General features: G+C 39.5%; 1 protein-coding gene across 4 annotated transcripts in view; it reads right to left on the bottom strand.

Annotated features, from left to right (window-relative positions):
* The window catches only part of C2CD3 (C2 domain containing 3 centriole elongation regulator), a 121001-nt gene that overhangs the window by 67952 nt on the left and 31652 nt on the right, over positions 1-21397 (bottom strand). For all 4 annotated transcript variants that reach the window (XM_028158268.2, XM_054725499.1, XM_054725497.1 and 1 more), the window contains exons 8-14: positions 20381-20528; positions 12297-12448; positions 11496-11702; positions 10729-10841; positions 10418-10536; positions 7481-7603; positions 2510-3001 (exon numbers count right to left, since the gene is read on the bottom strand). In XM_028158268.2, the coding sequence (XP_028014069.2) occupies positions 2510-3001; positions 7481-7603; positions 10418-10536; positions 10729-10841; positions 11496-11702; positions 12297-12448; positions 20381-20528 (1354 nt within the window). The remainder of the gene's footprint in view (positions 1-2509; positions 3002-7480; positions 7604-10417; positions 10537-10728; positions 10842-11495; positions 11703-12296; positions 12449-20380; positions 20529-21397) is intronic.

Here is a 21397-nt window from a genome sequence, read left to right as displayed (position 1 = left end):
GCTACTTAGAAAGAGAGCGAGGGCCAGAATGAAAGCAATGGCAATGAATTAGAGATGAGAAGATATATCCATACTATTTGTAATACTTCAAACAATAAAAAAAATATATATATATACAAACACACACACACACACACACACACACACACAAAGGAAAAAAATGTGAAAGGAAAAGAAAAAAGAGGATACTTTAAAAATATAACTATAATTTTAATAAAAAGGAGAAATTTTAAAATTTTGAATTCTCTTCCACTAATATTTACAGTGTAAACTAAGATTGTTGTTAAAATGTTAAATCTGAAAGTAAATTAGTAGTCAGCCTTACTGTAAAGTGCTTGTACTATAGCGAGCTAGTCAGCTGTAGGCTTGACCTCCAAACTGCAGCCCTACAGGTTGTACGTTATAAAAAGAAAGACAAAGATTCTAAAATGAGACTCCGTAGCCTGAAAATTATTCTGGAAGGAAATAAAGAGGTTTCCTTCAAATGTCCCAAGGATTGTAATCGAAAGCCTATATATTTGGCCTCTTAAACTAAAGTAAATAATTTGTGTTAGTTCCTCCCTGGTAAGTTTTATGTAAAGTTAATGACTAATTGCAGAAACTTGATGTCATTTACTGTCCATTACCTAGGACAAATAAAATAAAGTTAATAAAAAAAAATAAAAAAAGAAGATATATCCAGAGATAATTAAGTTTGCAGTATCTATGGGACTTGGTGAATAATCCTATATAATAAAGAGGTAATAAGCAAATTGACCCTCATGCCCTCACAAGATGGCCACCTCCACGTCATCACAAGATGGCCTCCACAAGATGGCCATCCCCATGTCATCACAAGGTGGCTGCCCCCATGTTATCACAGGATGGCCATCCCAACGTTGTTACAAGATGGCCGCCCCCACATCATCACAAGATGGCCACCCCCAAGTTGTCACAAGATGGCCAGCAGGGGAGGGCAATTGGGGGCGACCAGGCTTGCAGGAGAGGGCAGCTGGGGGCAATCGGGCCGGCAAGGGAGGGCAGTTGGCGATCGGGCTGACAGGGGAGCAGTTAGGTGTTAATCAGGCCAGCAGGGGAGCGGTTAGGGGATGATCAGCTTGGCAGGCAGGTGAGTGGTTAGGAGCCAGCAGTCCTGGATTGTGAGAGGGATGTCCAACTGCCAGTTTAGGTCCGATTCCACAGGGATCAGGCATAAACCAGCAGTCGGACATCCCCCAAGGGGTCCCAGATTGGAGAGGGTGCAGGCTGGGCTGAGGGATCCCCCCTCCAGTGCACAACTTTCATGCACTGGGACTCTAGTTATATAAGAAAGAGTAAACTTTTAGGTTCTACTTGGGTTTCTGAGTAAATTATAATATGAATTAGGGCAGACAGCAGGAGGAGAAACAGATTTGGAAGGAAAAATAAATTTAGATTTGGACACATTTGAATTTCTTCTTTCATGCACACATCTTTATTGAATACCTGTGATATGAAAAGTGATGTGGTAGGTGCCAAGTATAAAATGCTTTTGAGACATCCAGGTGGTGACAAACAGCAGGCAATAGGATATAGAGATGTGAAACTACAGGAGACTGTATGTCCTACAAAGAAGTGTAGGAAGTCATTTTCACATTAATGAGAGCTGAAGCTATGAGAGTAGATGTGTTGACCGTGGGGAAAAGGTTGGTTTGGCCCAGCTGGTGTGGCTCATTGGTTGAGCGTCGACCTATGAACCAGGCGTCACAGTGCAATTCCTGGTCAGGGCACATGTCCAGGCTCGATCCACAGTAGAGGCAGCTCCACAGAGGCAGCTGATAGATGATTCTCTCTCACTGATGTTTCTATCTCTCTCCCTCTCCCTTCCTCTCTTCAAAATCAATAAACACATTAAAAAAAAAAAAAAAAAAAGGTTGGTTTGGAAGAATTCCAACGATAATGAATAGGAGATAATTAAAGGTAAAAGAGAGAAGTGCTGGTGTCACCACTCTTTTCCTCTGACCCAATAACTAAAAAAGGACAGTTAAGTCAAGAAAAAATATGAGATTAGAGTTCCAAAGATCAAGAAAGAAAACTAAGCAATAGCATGAAATTCTATAGAGAAACCAAGCAAAACAAGCACTGAAATAAGTGAAGGAATAAGTCAGTGAGGAAAAAAATAAGTAAATAAAAAAATAAAGGAGAGATTTGAGGAACAGAAAGGAAAAAGAGGAAGTTTACCTGATCAAAGCCCTAGAGGAAGCAGCAAGGAATAGAATTCAGAATACAGGCAAAAGAAATAGTGGGGAATTGAGACAGAACAGAAAGAAATAAAGACAAAAAGTTTGAAAATGCTGGCAATATCTTTTCCTCTTCCCACCCAATAGTGGGACTGGATTTACATAACAGAAAATTACAAAGGTCCCTCCCAGGTTGAACATTCTAGATTTCTTTTACTGGTACAATGGCATTATGATTTGGGAAACATACTTGTCTCCCACCTCCATACATCCCTAATAGATATGAAATGTTAAGATACATAGAAAGTTACCTGAGAAAAGTTAAAGACTGGTTGTGTTGTGCTCCATGCGATGACAGATCTGGTGACTTCCTCTGTGCTGAAGAGTTTGCAGTTTAAATAAACATTGCATGGTGGTGGTTTCTCAGATTCTTCAGTAATGAAATCTTTCCCATCTGGCACCATCAAAAGCACATGCAACAGCAAAGCACTCTCTTTGGTTGACCCATTTGTCTGATTTACCAGATTGTGAGAAGCTGGCATAGCCATGAAGGTTGAAGGATTTGGTGCAACAGGGCTTGGTGACCTTGGGTTGGGGAGTACCAAATTCTGTTCTTCCTTTGCAGTTTCTTCATGAACTTGATTTAGGTTCTGTGAATTTTTGGTGCAGGTAACATGTTGGCTAGGTTCTGACAGTTTCTTATCTGGGCTTATAAGAGTAGAAAGTAGGGTTTGTGGGGTGCTACTATTTAACTTAGTCTTGACACCACTGAAATCCTTATCTAAAACAAGCTCCACAGTTACCTATAGAACACAAAAGAAAGGGAGTAAGTAAGAATCTCTTCTAGAATCAGAATCAGAATTTTGAAGCTAGATGCAGCACTGGATTGTTAGGAAATAAAATAATTCATCCACAAACGCCAGAACAGTAAGAACATTAGTAGACTCCATATACATTACCTTAACAGGATTAAGAAAAGCAAGGGAGATGATTTATCAGTAATATAAGATGAACCTGGAACATCAACTTGTGCCAGAAAATAAGGATAGAGACACATTGAAAGGATACAGAATCCATTTGAAGGGGCTCCCACTGGCCAAGACTGGGACTATTTGAGCATCGAAATGAGTAACAGTAATGGATCACAACCAATTAAATAATGTAAGAACCCATGAGTCCACATAAATATAAATAAATATGGGAGAAAGGCCAACTCTTCCATATGGTAGAATACTGATTAATAAATGTACAAGGTGCCCTAGCCAGTTTGGCTTAGTGGATAGTGTTGGCCTATGGACTTGAAGGGTCCCGGATTCGATTCTGGTCAAGGGCACGTATCTCAGTTGCAGGCTCCTCCCTGGCCCAGGCCCTGATCAGGGCTCATGCAGAAGGCAACCAATCAATGTGCTTCTTTCACATTGATATTTCTCTCTGTCTTTTCCTTTCTCTTCTACTCTCTCTAAAAATCAATAAAAAAATATCAAATGAGGGTAAAAAAAAGAGGTTAAAAAATAAAATAAATGTACAAGGAATGGTGGAGTTAAGGTGGAATTAGAAAATCATCTTTCAATCATTATAGTAATAAGTGATTCAGGTAAATCCCAGGGACATTCTACAAAATAACTGGCATTACTTTTCAAAAATATCAAAGTCCTAAAAGACAAAGTAGGGCTGCTGAACTGCTCTAGACGAAGGAAGATTAGAGAGATATGACAAATAAATGCAATGGATGATCATGGACTGGGAAAAAAAAAACCCACTACAAAGGGAAGTGTTTGAATATGGACTGAAGATAGAATACAGTATCAGATTTAAATTAATTTTTATAACTGTTTAGTGTTATGTATGATAATGTGTTTATTCTCAGGAAATATACACTAGAATTTAGGAGAAAAGAGACATTATGTCTGTAACAGAATCTCAAATAGTTCAGAAAAAAATTGTGCATGTGTATGTAGAGGGAAGGGAGACAAAAAAGGAAAAGTGAAAAAAAGAAAGATACAGAAAGAAGTAGACATGATAAAGCAAATGTGACAAATATAAATAATTGCTGAGTCTAGGAGAAGGGTATGCAAGTTCTTTGTACTATTTTTGCAATTTTCCTCTTCAATTTTGTAAGTTTGAAGTTATTTTTTAAAAGTTAAAATCCTCTATAATAAAAGCCTAATATGCAAATCGACTGAATGGCGGAACAACTGGTGGAACAACCGGTTGCTATGATGAGCACTGACTACCAAGGGGCAGACACTCAATGCAGGAGCTGACTCCAACCCATAGGCCTGAGGCCAGCCAAGGCGAGTGCCAGCAGGGGTTCCCACGATCACCCTGCCAGTCACCCCACAGATTGGCCCTGATCGCTGGCCAAGCCTAGGGACCTTACCTGTACACAAATTTCCTGCATCAGGCCTCTAGTATGAAATAAAAGAGGATGTAAGAGAAATGATGAAAAGTGGTCACTATTATGAGACTGAATTACTAAAGAAAAAGAGAACTTGTTGTTTCTTTTATTTAAACTCCACAGCAAAGTTCTACTGAATCTAGACAGCAATCTATCTAGAACAGAACTTCTTTCAAGAGACAGAATAGAAACAATTTCTAGTCCCTCAATTCTATTTTTACCTCTTTCTAATTTTAAACCATGCAGGCCAGAATGAATTAGGCAAACAAAAAATAACAACTTTGATTGCAGAAAAGTAATGTGATGTTAATTTTTTGCAATGATAATCACATAAGTCTTTACAACTAAATGGCATTATTATTAACACCAGGAAGAGGGCTTCCAAGAAGAGGAAGCAGCATGAGAACCAAGAACAAAAGCATGGAGGCATAAACCAGCACGATACCTTAACAAGTCTTTACACAGTTTGACATAACTATTGGTAGGACCACTGCAAGAGAGAAGGCTACAGTGGTAGGCTAGGGTCATTGGTGTACCCTGTATTTTATCCTTTGGGTATATGAGGGGCCATGGAAATATTTTAGGTATGGCTCTGATGACTTTAAAAGCTCACCAGGACAAGCCCTACATTCAAATTCTAACACCTAAGAAATTCTGATGCTTCTGAATACGGCAGGGCCTCGGGTTACGTCGGAGATCATTCCTACGACGTGACATAATGCAATTTTCGCTGTAAGTCGGAACCCACTTACATAAGCACCTACGTAACTCACATGGAGCACATACGCAGCAGTAATGAAGTGAAACAGTAAAAAAAATTTAAAAGAAAGATAACAATTCCTGACCTTTACTTGTGGTAAACAAGTAATAAAAAACATAAAGCACATATGTACATACGTCAAAATGACAGAACTTTTGCTTTTTATAAATGAACTAGTGGCCCCGTGTATGGATTCGTGCACACTGAAAGGAAATTAATTAGAAGAAAGATTCCTGTGGTAATTACATTACTGCAAAAAAAATTACATGTCAAAATAGTATATATATTATAAAATTAAAGTATAAAATATTTTAATATCGCTATTCACCCTTTCTCTATAATAAAAGTTGTCAGAGATGAAAATTAGTAAAATGTATATGAAAATAATATATAACTTGAGTAATAAATAAACAATACCAACATGATATAAAAACAACAAAGACATGATATAAAAATAACAAAAACATGATATAAAAACATTGATAAAAACAATGACTGATAAATTGATTAAACTTATTCTTATATCTCCCTGTACACTATAGTAAAACACTTTCAGAGTGCTTGACTAATTTTCCTTGTGATGAAGTATTTACAACTTTAACTTTAACGTCACACGCTCTTTGAACTGGATAGAAAGCAACACATAACTGACCATGTCCGAAAACAGGTTCAGGTACGAATATTACTACTCTGTCTAGAGTTTGTCCTTGTAATTTATTAATAGTCATCACAAATGCTGGCATCACGGGAAACTGTCTTTGAATTAATTTAAATGGGAGGCCAGTGTCAGACGGGGACAAATCAATTCTTGGAATCAGAACAACCTCTCCTTCCGGAGATCCTGTTAATACTTCAGTTTTGATTATGTTAGGTTGCAATCTTTTGTGCCAATAGTTGGTCTTTAGATAAATTCTGGCGTCACGTGTGATTGGTGCCAGCAAGAGCTTTATATGTATCATGCATGTGTGAGTCAACCTTTATTTTTAAATTGCCAGTATGCGTCATATGTACCAGCCGTGCCAGATAGTCAGATGGACGTGCGGCTGGTCACTTAGCTTTTTATATATATAGATGGGAGATGGCAACGTAACCATGAAACAACGTACATTGAGTCCGACGTTACCCGAGGACTGCCTGTACAAGGAACGAACCCCTTCTCTAATGAATTATAGATCAGAATTCATTCACTGGGCACAAACTCAGTCACTTCTCTCCTTGTCCATGGTCACTACTCTACTCCAAGCCATGAACAATCTCTTTTCTGAACTAATCCAACAACTTTCCCATTTTCCTTCTTGCCCCCTACAGTCTGTTTTCCACACAGTAATCTTTTAAAATGTAAATGAGTTGTCATTCCCATACTTCAATGTTCTTTCTTGCCTCTTAGGATAAAATTTAAATCCTTTACTTTGACCTACAAACTCTGAATGTTATAGCTCCTGCCTGCCCATCCAATTTTATTTTTTACCACTTGCCTTTTTGGTTCACTATCCTGTACCAACATTCTGTCCCTGGACAACACCAAGCCCATTCCCATGTTAGGGCCTTTGGATGTGTTATTCCTTGTCCAAAATGATCTTTCCTGTGCTTTTTACTTGGTAGTTTCTTCCTCTCATTCATCAAATCTCACCTTAAATGTCACCTCCTTGGAGAGACCTTCCCTGACCACCATCTCCTATTTCCTCCCAGTACTCATTATCACATCATACCATTTATTTCCTTCACAGCACTTCTGTTGCTCTATCTATTTATCTATATAAAAGCCTAATATGCTAAGTGTCCGACTATTTGACTGTTCGACCAGTCACTATGATGCGCACTGACCACCAGGGGCAGAAGCTCCAACCGGTAGGCTAGCTTGCTGCTGGGGTCCAGCTGATCATGACTGGGTGAGACGGGCTGGACACACCCTGGAGCCAATCTCCTGCAGTCACTCCCCAGCCTCTAAAATGTTTCTTCTAATTAATTTCCTTTCAATGTGCACGAATCTGTGCACTGGGCCTCTAGTTTAATATAAGCTGCAAGAGCAGGGACCCTGATTTTCTTCTTCACTGTTATATTCTCAGGGCCAGCCAGTAATATGTGCTTCATAAATACTGGACTGCCTGAATTATATCTATGTACCTTGAGGGGGCCAAGTGGAACTTGACTATTTTCCTGTTGCACTGGAAGCTGGTCACTGAAAGAAAGCAATTCAGACTGAATGACAGCTCTCAAAGGCAGTGATGCAGATCCAATGACTTCTGGCTAAAAGAAGAAGAAAAGAAAAAGTTTAAGTTAAAGAGGAGCCACAGGAAACTTTAATTAATTGAAATGACAACATATGACATCTTATATAGGCACCCATACTTTATGAAATAAATAGCTTAATTATTTGACTGAGACAACTCTAAGTAGAAATCCATATTCTGCTATATTTTGGTCCCCCTTCTGGGCTTCACTACTTCTCCCTCGGAGATTACAGAGGGTTTCATGAGTCATAAAGTAAGAAGATTTTTCTCTTTCTATTTTTAAAAGTTAATTTTTTATGAAAATTGTTCAACTCCACTCTTAAATATATAAAATGAAAAATGATATAATTTTTTGCCATTAAAGCTAGGAAAATAACAAAACACTATTGCTGATGCTATCAAGGTTATAGAGAAACAGAGGCTGTCATATGCCTGAAGTTGGGAATATAAACTGGCAACATAATTTTGGACAGCAAATTTGGCAATAAATATAAAAAGCTTTAAATATTCATATTCTTTGACCCAGTAATTTCACTTCTGGAAAAGGCTAATATCCAAATCAACTGAACGGCAGAATGACCGGTCGCTATGATGCACACTGACCACCAGGGGGCAGACGCTCAACGCAGGAGCTGCCCCCTGGTGGTCAGTGCACTCCCACAGGAGGAGTGCTGCTCAGTCAGAAGCCCTGAGACGGGGTCACAGCTGGTGAGCACAGTGGTGGTGGCTGGAGCCTCTCCTGCCTCTAAGGCAGTGCTAAGGATGTCCAACTGCTGGCTTAGGCCCGCTCCCAAGCCATCAGTTGGACATCCCCTAAGGGCTCCTGGATTGCGAGAGGGTGCAGGCTGGGTTGAAGGACCCCCCGGCCTCTAAAATATTTCTTCTAATTAATTTCCTTTCAATGTGCATGAATCCGTGCACTGGGCTTCTAGTAAATACATAAAAACCTTACATACAAATATGTATATTTAACAAAGAGAAATAACTAGATGTTCAATAATCAAGTTATTATAATTAAGCTAATTACTGTCCATTCCTACAATGAAATAACAGCCATTAAAATGATGTCTACTAAAAGTCTGAATTAATATAAACAATGTTATATTTAATAAAAATAAGGTATTGAAATATTTATAAAATTTTGCAGAAAAGATTAAACATATATTTTTAATAGTTTATTGATTTAACTTAATTTTTCTTACTCTTTCTTTTTTTTAATATATCATTTCATTATTTTATTTTATATTTTTAATCCTCACCCGAGAATATTTTCCCATTGATTTTTAGAGAGCGTGAAAGAGAAAGGGAAAGACATAGAGAAATATCGATGTGAGAGAAACACATTGAATGATTGCCTCCTCTCATGGCCTGACCAGGGCCCAGGCCAGGAAGGAGCCTGCAACTGAGGTACGTGCCCTTAGGCGGAATTGAACCCGGGACCTTCTGGTCCGCAGTCTGATGTTCTATCCATTGAGCCATACCAGCTAGGGCTAAACATATTTTTGAAAAAATAAAAAAGAAAAACCTTCAAGACAATGTTAAATTTTAAAAAAGGATAAAAACTGCATACAAAATTATCCTAATACTGACAATGATTTAGATATATAATATACTGTAGTCATTTGAAAAAGAGAAAAGAACACATATAAATATTAACAATAGTTATTTCTTGGTGATAGGATAACAGGTGATTTTTGTTTTTTAAAAGTATTTCTCACCCTACCTAGTTTGGCTCAGTGGATAGAGAGTCGGCCTGCGGACTGAAGGGTTCCAGGTTCGATTCCGGTCAAGCGCACATGCCCAGGTTGTGGGCTTGATCCCCAGTAGGGGGACGTGCAGGAGGCAGCCAATCAATGATTCTCTTTCATCATTGATGTTTCTCTATCTCTCTCTCCCTCTCCCTCTCCCTTCCTCTCTGAAATCAATAAAAATATATTTTAAAAAATATTTCTCAAGTTTCTATAAAAATATGTATAATTCTTTTACAATTAGAAAAAAAGGATTAACTAGGTGATTCAATTTAAATATTCGGAAATGTTTATAGAGGTTTTCTTGAGTTTGTGAAATTATGTATGTTTCCACCTCTTCCTATTCTGCTCTATTTTAAAAAAACCCTCTGAAAAAACAAACAAAAACCCAAAATGCATTCTTCATGCTATCCATACCAAAGAGGTCAAATATGCAAAAGCTACTCCTTTACTGAAAGAAGTAAAAACTGCTCATGACATTGTTTAATGATTTATGTTGTACTAGTTACAAATGGATTTTATAGACGTGGAATGAGCTGATCAAAACCGCTGCCCACATTACATTATCTTGAACATGGGTGAATTATAAGTATTCTGCCAAAACAAAGTAGGATCTCGAATTAAGGCTAATAGCCTACATCAATCCAAACAGTCAACTCTTCATAGTAGGGAGCACAGTAAAAACATTAAGTAAGCATTTAGGATCTAAAGTCAAAAGACTTGGGGTGGAATCCTGGATTTTCTTTTATTAGCATGGGTGATCTTATAGAAGTTACTTAATCTCAGTTTATTTCATTTGTAAAATGAAGAAAATAATGTTCCATATTCACAAAGTAGCTGTAATGATTAAATTTGACAGTATGTTCATGTAGAGCTTTTAGCACATCCATTCTATAGCAACAGCAAATAGACAATAATATCTGCTCTATAACAAACAGCAAACAGAAATTTAAAAATAATGATAATAAATAATCAAAAGCATTAGTGTTGTTTGAGTCTACAGAAATTCCTATGTTATAGAGACATATAGTTTTAAGTATGCTCCAAACCCCTGGTGTAAATGTCAAAACCATGTAAAGTACCTTTTTCTGTGGGGTTTTCTTTGTGTAAATTTGGAAAATAAGATTGGAATTCCACCAATGTTCTATCATTGGACCACCAAACTGTACCGGAAACACAAATCTCTGCTGGAATTTCACCACTGCAAGGAGAATCAGACACATAAGTACCTGTCACCCAAATAGAGCCATCATCAATCCATGCTTTGACACCACCCACTTCCCTTTCAAATCTAAAATTCGATGATACTGTTAAGAGTCAAATCAATAATTAGGGATTCAAAATCTTCCAAAGCAAAAATGTTTAAGAAGCAGAAAACCAGTCTTTCTCTTACTTCCATCTGCAATTTTGCTGGAGGCGAGTCGAACGACCTCAGTTATCAAAGCTGTCTTTCCCAATCCACTTTTGGAAAAGCCCACAGGAAAGTGATATTCCACAAAGAAGGTGCTAAAAAAAAAGTGATTAAAAACAAATCAAATAATAAACTTATTTTTTGTCTGATAAATTCTACATATCTTTCAGGGTTCTATTTTCAGGATCTCAGGTCCTCAGAGGAACCATCTCCTCTCTTCACAGCTTTCACCAATCCTGCCAGGCAATATTAAAGGCTCCCTTCCTTCTGCTCCCACAGCACTTTTAAAGCTTCTATTTTGAACCCTAAAGCCCTATATTACAGATAGCCATTTAAAAATCTCTCTCCCACTGACTGTAAAGTATGTAAAAACAGAGTTTGGGTCTTAACTTTCTTTATTCTTACACATATCTAGCATAGTGCTTGGGACTTAGTGGGAGAATTTTCAATACATTTTTGTTGCTTGAATGGTGCCTATGAAAGTATTTTACAAACCATAAAGTATTATACAATTATTTATTTACTAGAGGCCTGATGCATGAAATTCGTGCAAGGGGCTCAGCCCCCCCCCCCCCCCCCTCCCCCCCCCCCCCGCTGCGGTGGCCCTCGCCCCTTACAGCCCTTGCTTTGTCCGGAAAGTCATCCGAAGGACATCAAGCCTAATTAGCATATTACGGTTTTATTATTATAGATATTTTTATCCGACACTTCCCACTGTCAAATTTAGCTTTCCCATGTTAGAGACATACCGCTTTTTTGTTGTCAGCTTAGGTGGTCTCCCAGGAAAGCTTTTTTTGCCAGGGGTCATCTGTGGACTCTCTGGAGGAACTTCCATTGTTTCAATGATGATTCTGACTGAGTGTGTTCTACCCAGAAGGGCCAGCCTATCTACACTTAGTGTCATCACTTGGGCATCTTTTGGAGTTATTGATTTCATTTGTTGTTCAACCAAATTTCTGAAAGGAATTCATACAGACAGTGACGCAGACAGTCAGAGGCCCAATATGAAATGATCTAGTTTGCATTGGCAAGAGGAGAAAGAAGGAAGGGCAGCAAGCATCTTAATTCACAAGTTATCAAGTATTGGGAAATGGATTTTATCAAAATTCTGGTCCTAATCCACAGTGAAAGAAATATCAAAAACTGTAAAAACATTTTTCTAATGTATAGGCTTATCTCCATACATGTATAGAAACTTATGTCAAAGAACTAGCTTTTCTACATGGGATAGACTTCAGTTACCCACTACTTTAATATATCTACTATCGTTATTTTTTTGTATTCCTCTTCATTTGCTTTCCTTATATTTTTTACACAAATATAATGCAGCACATACACAACCTAGAATTCTGCTTTCTTTCTGAACCATTTCATCATATCCATCTTTTCATGTTATTATATTTTTAAGGACTACAATATTTAATGAGTTACAGTAACTAACTTAATCAGCCTGATACTGTTGGATAAGCACAGGTCATTTCACTTTAAATCTTGTAAAAATAATCTTCCTTTGCTTTTGCCTCTAAGCAAGCATTCGTAAAGAGGCTCACCTATTTTTCTTGCCTGCTGCTCTCTTCTTCATCTTGTGATCACTTGACTCCAGAACCTTAGATCTGGCAAAAGCTTTCGATTGGTTCATTTTTTTAGAAGGGACAATATCATCATCTTCACTGAAGAAATCACTAATGCTGCTATCAGATTTCTATGGGTGGGGGGAAGAAACGAAAAGAGGCACTAAACGATAAGTGTTTTTGGGGTAGTGGTAACAAAAACATTTCTCTACAAGTAATCAATTTCTTCTCTGTACATATATCATTTTTAAAGTGATAACACCCGGGTATCAGATAATCCCATGTTTCTCCTGGTTATACAAAAATACAGTTGACCCTTGAACAAGTGGGAGTTAAGGGCACTGATCCCCCTGTGTAGTCAATAATCTGTCTATAACTTTTGACTCCCCCAAACCCTAACTACACTTGGCCTTTTGCATCACGGATTCAACCAACTGTGAATCAAAAACAGTATTTTCATGAATCACAGTTGGGAAACCATGGTTGGGAATGTAAAAATACTGTTTTCAGTCCATGGTTGTTGATCCATGGATGCAAAATCTGCAGATACACAGGGCTGAATATGATCTGAAAAAAATCTGTGTACAAGTAGCCCTGTGCAGTTCAAAATGGTGTTGTTCAAGGATCAATAATAATAACAAAAATAACCTACAAGTGCACTTCAAACAAAATAGATTCTTCTTTCAAATTAACTATAATAAGTTATTGACTGACTGCTATATATCTGGTACTATGCTGAATGCTTCATGTGTATTTCTAATACCACATTTCTAAAAGGTGACCTTACCTAAATTTTATAAGTGAGAAAAATGAAAGCTGAGAGAAGTTAGCTTGTTGTGATTCACAGTGTTAAGTAGTATAGGCAGGTTTGATCTCCCTGGGTTCCAAAGCCTGTATTTCTACCATAATTTGAGGCAAAGTCACTGGTAAATGCCATCCCATATAATAAAGAGGTAATATGCAAATTGACCCTCATGCCCTCGCACAAGATGGCCATCCCCATGTGGTCAAAGATGGCCACCACAAGATGGCCAGCAGGGGAGGGTAGTTGTGGGTGATCAGGCCAGCAGGGGAGGGCAGTTGTGGGCGACCAGGCCTGCAAGGAAGGGCAGTTGGGGGTGACCAGGCCTGCAGGGGAGGGCAGTTGGGGGCAACCAGGCCAGCAGGGGAGGGCAGTTAGGGGTGACCAGGCCTGCAGGGGAGGGCAGTTGGGGGTTACCAGGCCAGCAGGGGAGGGCAGTTGGGGGCGATTGGGCCGGTATGGGAGGGCAGTTGGGGGCAATCGGGCCGGCAGGGGAGTAGTTAGTCATTGATCAGGCTAGCAGGGGAGTGGTTAGGGGGTGATCAGGCTGGCAGGCAGGCGAGCGGTTGGGAGCCAGCTGTCCTGGATTGTGAGAGGGATGTCCAACTGCCGGCAGTCAGACATCCCCCAAGGGGTCCCTGATTGGAGAGGGTGCAGGCTGGGCTGAGGGACACTCCCCTCCCCCTGCCCCATGCACGAATTTCATGCACTGGGCCTCTAGTCTAACTATATGGATGCACAGATTGCCTTTTTCACATCTCCATACTACTAATGACTCATTCTACTTTAATTTTGCTAAGATGAGCTGTTTATTATATGTCACAAATTTCCTTAATGGGGGAAAACCAGTGGCCAAGTCCCTAGTAATTAATTTTTATTTTGAGAAAAGGCAGCTACCACAATTGACTGATTAGCCCTTTCTACCACAAAATACAAAATAGAGAAGACAGTATTATAGTTATTTGAGTACAGTTATATAGTAAAAAAGCAAACAAAGCTTGCTAATATAAATGCAGGAGGCAGATCCAAAGTCATTTTAAGTTTATCACCTCTAACTCCCCTTTTCAGGGTGTATAATGTGTTGTTGACCTGTGTAATAAGAGTAACAAGTTAACAGTTAACTAGGCTTGATCAGAATATCCTTCTAGGAAGCAATCCAACTTTTTCAAGGTGTTATTACAAAGCTTTTTTTCTCTTTTTGGATTCAATAATTTAATTTCTATATAATAGCAACAATGGGAATAAATACGCAAGATCTTTTGTTAAAAAAACTAAAAAGATGAAAATCAGGATCAACAAATGAAGAAGCCCATACTGCTTGTGATACATTGGCCACATGGTCAAAAAACCCATTTTTAAAGAAGAACAGCTGCTGGTGTCATGGAGTCTTATTGCATTTAACACGGTAAAGGTAGATGACTGGAATGAAAAAGATTCATCAGGCTCCAGATAGGAAGGTATCATAGGGGCTCCAATCCTTAACTGGGGACTCTTCTTGTTACTTCCTTTGGAACAGAAGATGGAGGGGAGAAAGGAATTCTTTTTGACCTCATGACTTCTTGTGAGACAGATCAGTCTAGCCAGATATAGAGAAAAGAATCTTTGCAGCCTCATAGGACAGTTGCTGGTGTCCATATTTATTTTTAAAACATGTAGAAGCCTCAAGGGGTATGGATGATAGCAAGAAAGGCTGCCTTTGCCCCAAAGGCATTAGAGGGCAGGGAGGACACATGTGGGCTCATCAGGTTCCTCTATATTCTGAAAATATCATGCACCAACTCAAGTATCTTTGGGTGGGGTTGGATGATTGAGTTATGGCTCTGATTCCTCTCTGGGGGTGAAGAGTGAAGATGACAAAGAAGGCCATCTGTCCCCTGGGTGACAGAGTAGCAGCATCTACACTAATAAAAGAGAAACATGCAAATTAACCATCACTCTGCTACACCAAGCCACGCCCACCAGCCAATCAGGAGTGAGTATGCAAATTAACCCAACTAAGATGACGGTGGCCATGGAGCTAGAGCAAGCAGGAGGCTTGAGTTGCCCCAGCAATGGAGAAAGCCAAGCTTCCCACCCGCCCTGGCTGGCCCTGGCCTCTGCTCAAGGCTACAAAGTTTCAATTATAGAAGATAAATAAATCCTAGATACTTGCTTTCAGCCGGCCCTGGCTTCTGCTCAAGGAGGCGCTGAAAAAAAAAAGAAAAGAAAAAGAAAAAAAGGAGGGGCTAGGACCTTGGGTCGCCGCGTGGTGATCAGGCCAGGATGGGATGGCAAGGGCCACTGGGGGTAAGCAGACCAGCAGGGGCCCAGTTGGGGTGAGCAGGCCGTCAGTGGGGGTCAGTTGGAGGTGATCAGGACAGCAGGGGGGGGCAGTTTGGAGTGAGCAGGCCAGCATGGGGGCAGTTGGGGGTGAGCAGGCCAGTGGGGAGGGAAAGTGGGGGCGAGTAGGCCAGCAGGGGGGGCAGTTGGGGGCGAGCAGGCTGGCAGGCAGAGTGGTTAGGGGCAATCAGGCAGGCAGGCAGGCAGGCAGGCATGTGAGCGGCTGGAGCCAGCAGTCCCGGATTGTGAGAGGGATGTCCGACTGCAGTTTTAGGCCCGATCCCTGTAAACTTCGAGGGATCCCAGATTGGAGAGGGTGCAGGCTGGGCTGTGGAACACTCTCCCCGCCCACCCCAGGGCACGAATTTCATGCACCAGGCCACTAGTAAAATTAGAAAGAAGAGAACAGAATAACAAACCTAACTGGAAAAAGGGTGTGAAAAGGGTAGGGGAAGGAAGTATGGTAGGCACACATCTCCAGGGGGTAGAGGATGTGCCCATACTTGAGATCTCCATCTTTTTTAAATGACCAGGGTTGACCCAGGTAGAGATAGTCCCTTTTACTAGGAATAAAACCTCAGAGATGGATAGACACGAAGATATAAAATTTAACATGGGGAATAAACTTTACTACCCTTGGCCTATCATCCTAGTCTCCAGAACAGGCCACAACACCACTGAAGGGTTCCAGCACCAGAAGGGGTGTGTGGTCCTGGGGAAGAGCAGCAATAGTCAAACACCTTCACCCAGGTTTGAGCACTTTGGCCATCCATCTCTGAGTTCCTGTGCCCAGAAGTTCAGAGTTGGAGTGGAAATGGAGTGAGGGAAGAGGTTGGAGAGAGTACCCAATCCTTGAGAGATTTTTTTCTAGTCCCCTGCATAATCATAAGTGTCCTCTTAGTTCCCACCTCCATGAGGTGCCTTCTTGCTGACCACTCTCCACCCCACCTCTATGTGTAAGATTGGCCTTATCCCATCATGTGTACATGCCTGTCACAAATCTGTAGTATCATAAAAGTATTCCATCCCAGGGCCTAGCCAGAAGGAAGCATGCCACAATGAGTTCTATAAGGTTATCAGCAAAACTCTTAGTTCATCCCACAGAGCAAAGTGCATCCATAGTTATTTGAGCCAGGTTCATCTACTAGTCAGGTCCTGAAGACAGCAAACAACCCCCTCCCCCAACTCCCCCTATGTTATAGAAATAACAGAACATTTTTACAAAAGCAAGGCACTTGGGAGAGAATCAACATTAATATTCTAATGAAGCAAGCAGATTTGTTGGAGGGGAGGGAGAGAAGAAAACTGGACAAAGGGGAGAAAAGATTATGTATTTCTGAGGTTCAGAAAGCACTTACTCAAGAAGATGTAGTTATTTGGCTGGAAGGAGCCTGTAGCCTGAATTTTGCAAGAGGAAGATAAGAAGTAATGACCAGAATATCCACAATTTCCCCAAGCCTCTCAGAACCCCACCACAGAGTCTCTTAGGCAAAGATGTTGGTAATAAAATCCAGGAATCGATTAGCATACTGCTCAGTATGGACAATAGAGATCTCAGCCCCAGCCCATGCTACACGAACTGCTTTCTTCTTGGCATCTCCAGGAGCACTAGGGAGCCCTGGAGGTCACACTTTCTGTGCATAGGAAGATGGTGGCTAAACATGTTGCACATCACAAGCATGTAATTGTCTTTATTATTCACACTAACTCAGTACATCCCCAGGAACTGGGCAGCAGCGTGTTGCCATGGCACTTTACAATGTACTGGTAGTAGTTGGAGAGGTTGCTATGGATGTCAGCAAAGTCCCTACTGGATACTTCTTTGATAACCAGAATCTGATCATAGGCGATAAGGAAGTGACCGTCACTGCCTTCATTTTCACTTGGGGGACTTCGGGTAAGAAACACCATGTAATCTTGGTCATCAATGCCAAATTGATCATGGAGCTTCCTGAAGACCTTGGGACAATACTCCTTGAACTTGAAATTGGGCATATTCCCTGTGGAATAGGTAATTGTTGACCTTGATCTTGGATCTGGCCTTAAAATTATCTGGCAGCAGAATCACAGGGGAAGGCACCTTGCTGAACTCATTGATAGAGTGGGTTACGCTCCAGAGGAACATGAACATGTCCAGAGCATCTTCACCTTCTGCTGCACAAAATGCTCTTGGTTTTGGAGGTAAAACAGAAACCTGGGCTGGGGGTTGCTGTAGTTCCGGTACAATAGCAAACGGGGCCGAGGAGGATGCCATGGTCTCCCTCGTACTCAACCCTACAAAGCTTTCTGCTCTTAGTAAGCTTTTAAAAATGCTTATTGACAATGCAATAAAAATCTAGTTGAGTCCATAGCCTGAAGGAAATGATAATAAACATAATCTAGGTTGTTCAAAAGCTAAGAATTTTAAGGAACCAAAAACAAGGCAATAATGCTCAATTTCTAAGCTGTGGATGTTAGTCAATATTAAGAACATCAAACAATGACCTCAAGGAAGGACATGAGCATTCTAACTCCTTGGTCTCCCCATTTTCTTAAATTCTCATTCCTTTTTTCTGTCAACAAACATTTTCTAAAATTATTTTGTTCTCTCATCATTGATAGCATTGGGGATTACATAGTGCCATTCATAAATTTTTAAATATCCACTGAGTATTCAATATCTATCAGACCTTTATTCTAATGGTAATAAAAAGATAATAAAGACATAGTTGCTTTCATAAGGAATTGTATCCTGTACATAACAGAGGTATGTACAAGATATTGCAGACATTTAGGCAAAAAATTCTGCTTGGCTATGTCTGGGATATTTTCTTCAGAGAGGTGATGAATTAATAAAGAATGAAGACAAGTTTACCAGATGTACAAGGGCATTTCAACATTCAAAGTTGAAGGGGCAGTATGAGTAAAAAAATGAGATAGGAAAGGAGCTAAATGTCTGAGGAGAAGTACGATAATCAGTATGACAGGAGTATCCAATGGGTATAGAGCAAAATGGGAGATGAGGTGAGGGAGGTAAGACAAGATCATATTCTAATGCCATGCTCAAAGCTGATGAGATGGTGTGGTCTAAGCAGGAAAAACACAAGCTTTTTGTCAGACAGACCAGAGTAAGAATTCTAGTTCTGTCACTTATTACTAGTAATTAATGTCTCTGAGATTTTATTTCATGATATGTAAAAAAGATAACACTCTCTCATGGGACTAGAAAAAGAATTAAATGAAATAACCAATTTAAAACATTTGGGTACAGTACTGAATAAATAACAGGTAAAGTAAATTCCTTGGCACAGAAAAAATATGAAATAAATATAATTCCTTTTCCTTTTTAGCCTATAGGTAACAGAGTATCAGTGATGATTTTCACTTAAAAAAATATTTTTATTGATTTCAGAGAGGAAGGAAGAGGGAGAGAGAGACAGAAACATCAATGATGAGAGAATCATTGATTGGCTGCAAGCCCACACTGGGGATCGAGCCTGCAGTACTGGCATGTGCCCTGACTAGGAATCGAACTGTGATCTCTGGGTTCATAGGTCGATGCTCACCACTGAGCCATTCCAGCTGGGCAGTGATAATTTTGAAGGCAGGAAGTCATGAAATCCTAACAATTCATAATGTTATTTATTTATTTATTAATACATATATTTTTATTGAATTCAGAGAGGAAGGGAGAGAGAGAGACATCAATGATGATGAGAGAGAATCATTCATCAGCTGCCTCCTGCACGCCCCACACTGAGGATCAAGCCCACAACTCGGGCATATGCCGTGACCAGGAACCGAACTGTGATGCCCAGGTTCATATGTTGATGCTTAACTACTGAGCTACGCTGGCCAGGCTCATAATGTCTTTTAAATCCATCTTCTCCTTTCCAAATGCTGCCACTGTTATTCAGGCTCCCCGCCTCTCTCACACCTCTAGTAGCCCAATGGCTTCCTATCTGCTTCTGGTCATTCTCCCCTATTGGCCCCCTACATCAATGCCAGATTAACATTCCTAAAACACTATCGTGACCATGTCATTTCCTCATCATCTGACATTCACAGGCTTCACAGACTGGTTGCAATATGCTAGCCTGCCTTATGGACAACTTTTCCACAGAACTTTTCATCTAGTCAATTTAGATACCTTGCAGAGCACAAACTGCTTCTCTAGATAGGTCATTCTTTGTATTCCCATTTCATATCCTTTTTCTCTCTAAACACCATCTTTCAAGTCCCATTAAAAACCCCTAACTCCTCATAATGCTCTCTCCTGACAATCTCATATAAAAGTTCTCCCAGCTTGTTTAGAACCCTGATAGCATTCATTGTCTTATCAGATAGCATTCATTGTCTTATCAGCGAGCTGGTATAAACTACCTTATATTTCAGTTATCTTTTCTGACCCGGAGAAAAGGAAAATTGGGAATTTGACAGCAATGTTCACAAATATAAATGATTACTTGTGGAACATGGATTGAACTTAATAAGTGTAGACCCTAGGAGATACTAAAAGCCAATAAACAGAACATATGGCTTGATATAAGAACTTTGAAAATGCTAGAACAGTAGAGGTATTTGTCACCAGTAAGTAGAGGTGTGTCTGGAATATTTTGAAAAGATACCAGTCAAGAGTGGTTCTGAAGGTACACCTGCATTAGCTCTTCCTTAGAAGAGCTCTAAGGAAGCTATATAATATATTTGGACTCAGGTAAACTAGAATTTGAATCCTGCCTCTAAAACTATGTGTACTTAGACAACATACTTAATCTTACTAGGCCTGTTTCCGCACCTGCAGAATGAGGACAATATTTTCCTTTTCAGGTTGTCACTACAATTAAATATGGTATATAAAATGGATAGCTTTCTATCTGGCAAGTAGCAAGATGCGGGCCCCTACTAATACTATTAATACTCTAATTGTTAACTAACTCCTAAAGCTTCAGATTCAATGACTTACAGGTACCGTGTAAAATAAGTTCTCCAGGAGACTCTGGTCATACTGAGGGTCACTTGGCTCACTGCTGCAATACACATCACTCCCAGGAGCTGGAGAATCTGGAGGAGAGCCTAGTCCGTCCCAGTAATGACCTTGGGAAAATTCAGCACTGCAGAGATTAAAAAAACAAAACAAGGCAGAACTTTAAAGGAAATTTTAGCTGAGCTATTTTTTTTTCCAAAAATTTTCTGAAGTTCTAAATATAAAGATATGTTAAACAGAAGACTCACATTAAACAGAAGACTATCTGATAAATATTTTCATATTATATTCCCCCTCCTCTGGGATGCCAACAGCTAGTATTCAAAAAATACACTACTGACACTGATTGTGATTTCATTCATTTATTTAACAAACACTCTACTGGGCACCTATTATGTGCCAGGCATGGTGTTAGATACTAAATGATACAGAGATGGCTAAGCTAACTTGCTCTACTCTTGTGTTGCTTATGGTCTAGCAGGGAGGGGTAAAAAAAAGGGAAATAATTAATTATAATTTAATGAGTTAACTGTTATATGTTGTTTTTGTGAAGAATGGCTAATTCATAAATATGATTTCTTTACTAAGCAAAAATGTGTATTTAGGGTTAATTATGGCAAGATTAGTTTTTTGTAGAATGTAGGCGTAAAATAAATACCCTACTTATAGGATTTGTAAACTAGTAAGATAAGAATATAGACATATGTATATTTCATTTATTTGTTTCTCCTGTAGTAACTAATGAAAATCTGTTAACGAACCTACTGAATTCTTAATAAACATGTTCTTCATAATGAAAGCAATATTTATTAAATACTTAATATGTGCCAGACTCTAAGCATTTCAATTATTTTTTCAATTTTGCTTCCCTTTCAAATTAGCTGCTATACTTTATTCCCCTCCTTTGATTTCTCAAGAATATAGGACACAATAAATACCTTCAAATTAGATCATGTTCTTTTATTTCTTGCAACTAACAGGTTCTTTTCCTCACTG

The sequence above is a fragment of the Eptesicus fuscus genome, chromosome 13 (assembly GCF_027574615.1).
Source record: "Eptesicus fuscus isolate TK198812 chromosome 13, DD_ASM_mEF_20220401, whole genome shotgun sequence".
Taxonomy (NCBI): Eukaryota; Metazoa; Chordata; class Mammalia; order Chiroptera; family Vespertilionidae; genus Eptesicus; species Eptesicus fuscus.
The sequence above is the reverse complement of the archived record's forward strand: the minus strand, read 5'-3'. Positions and strand labels throughout refer to the sequence as shown.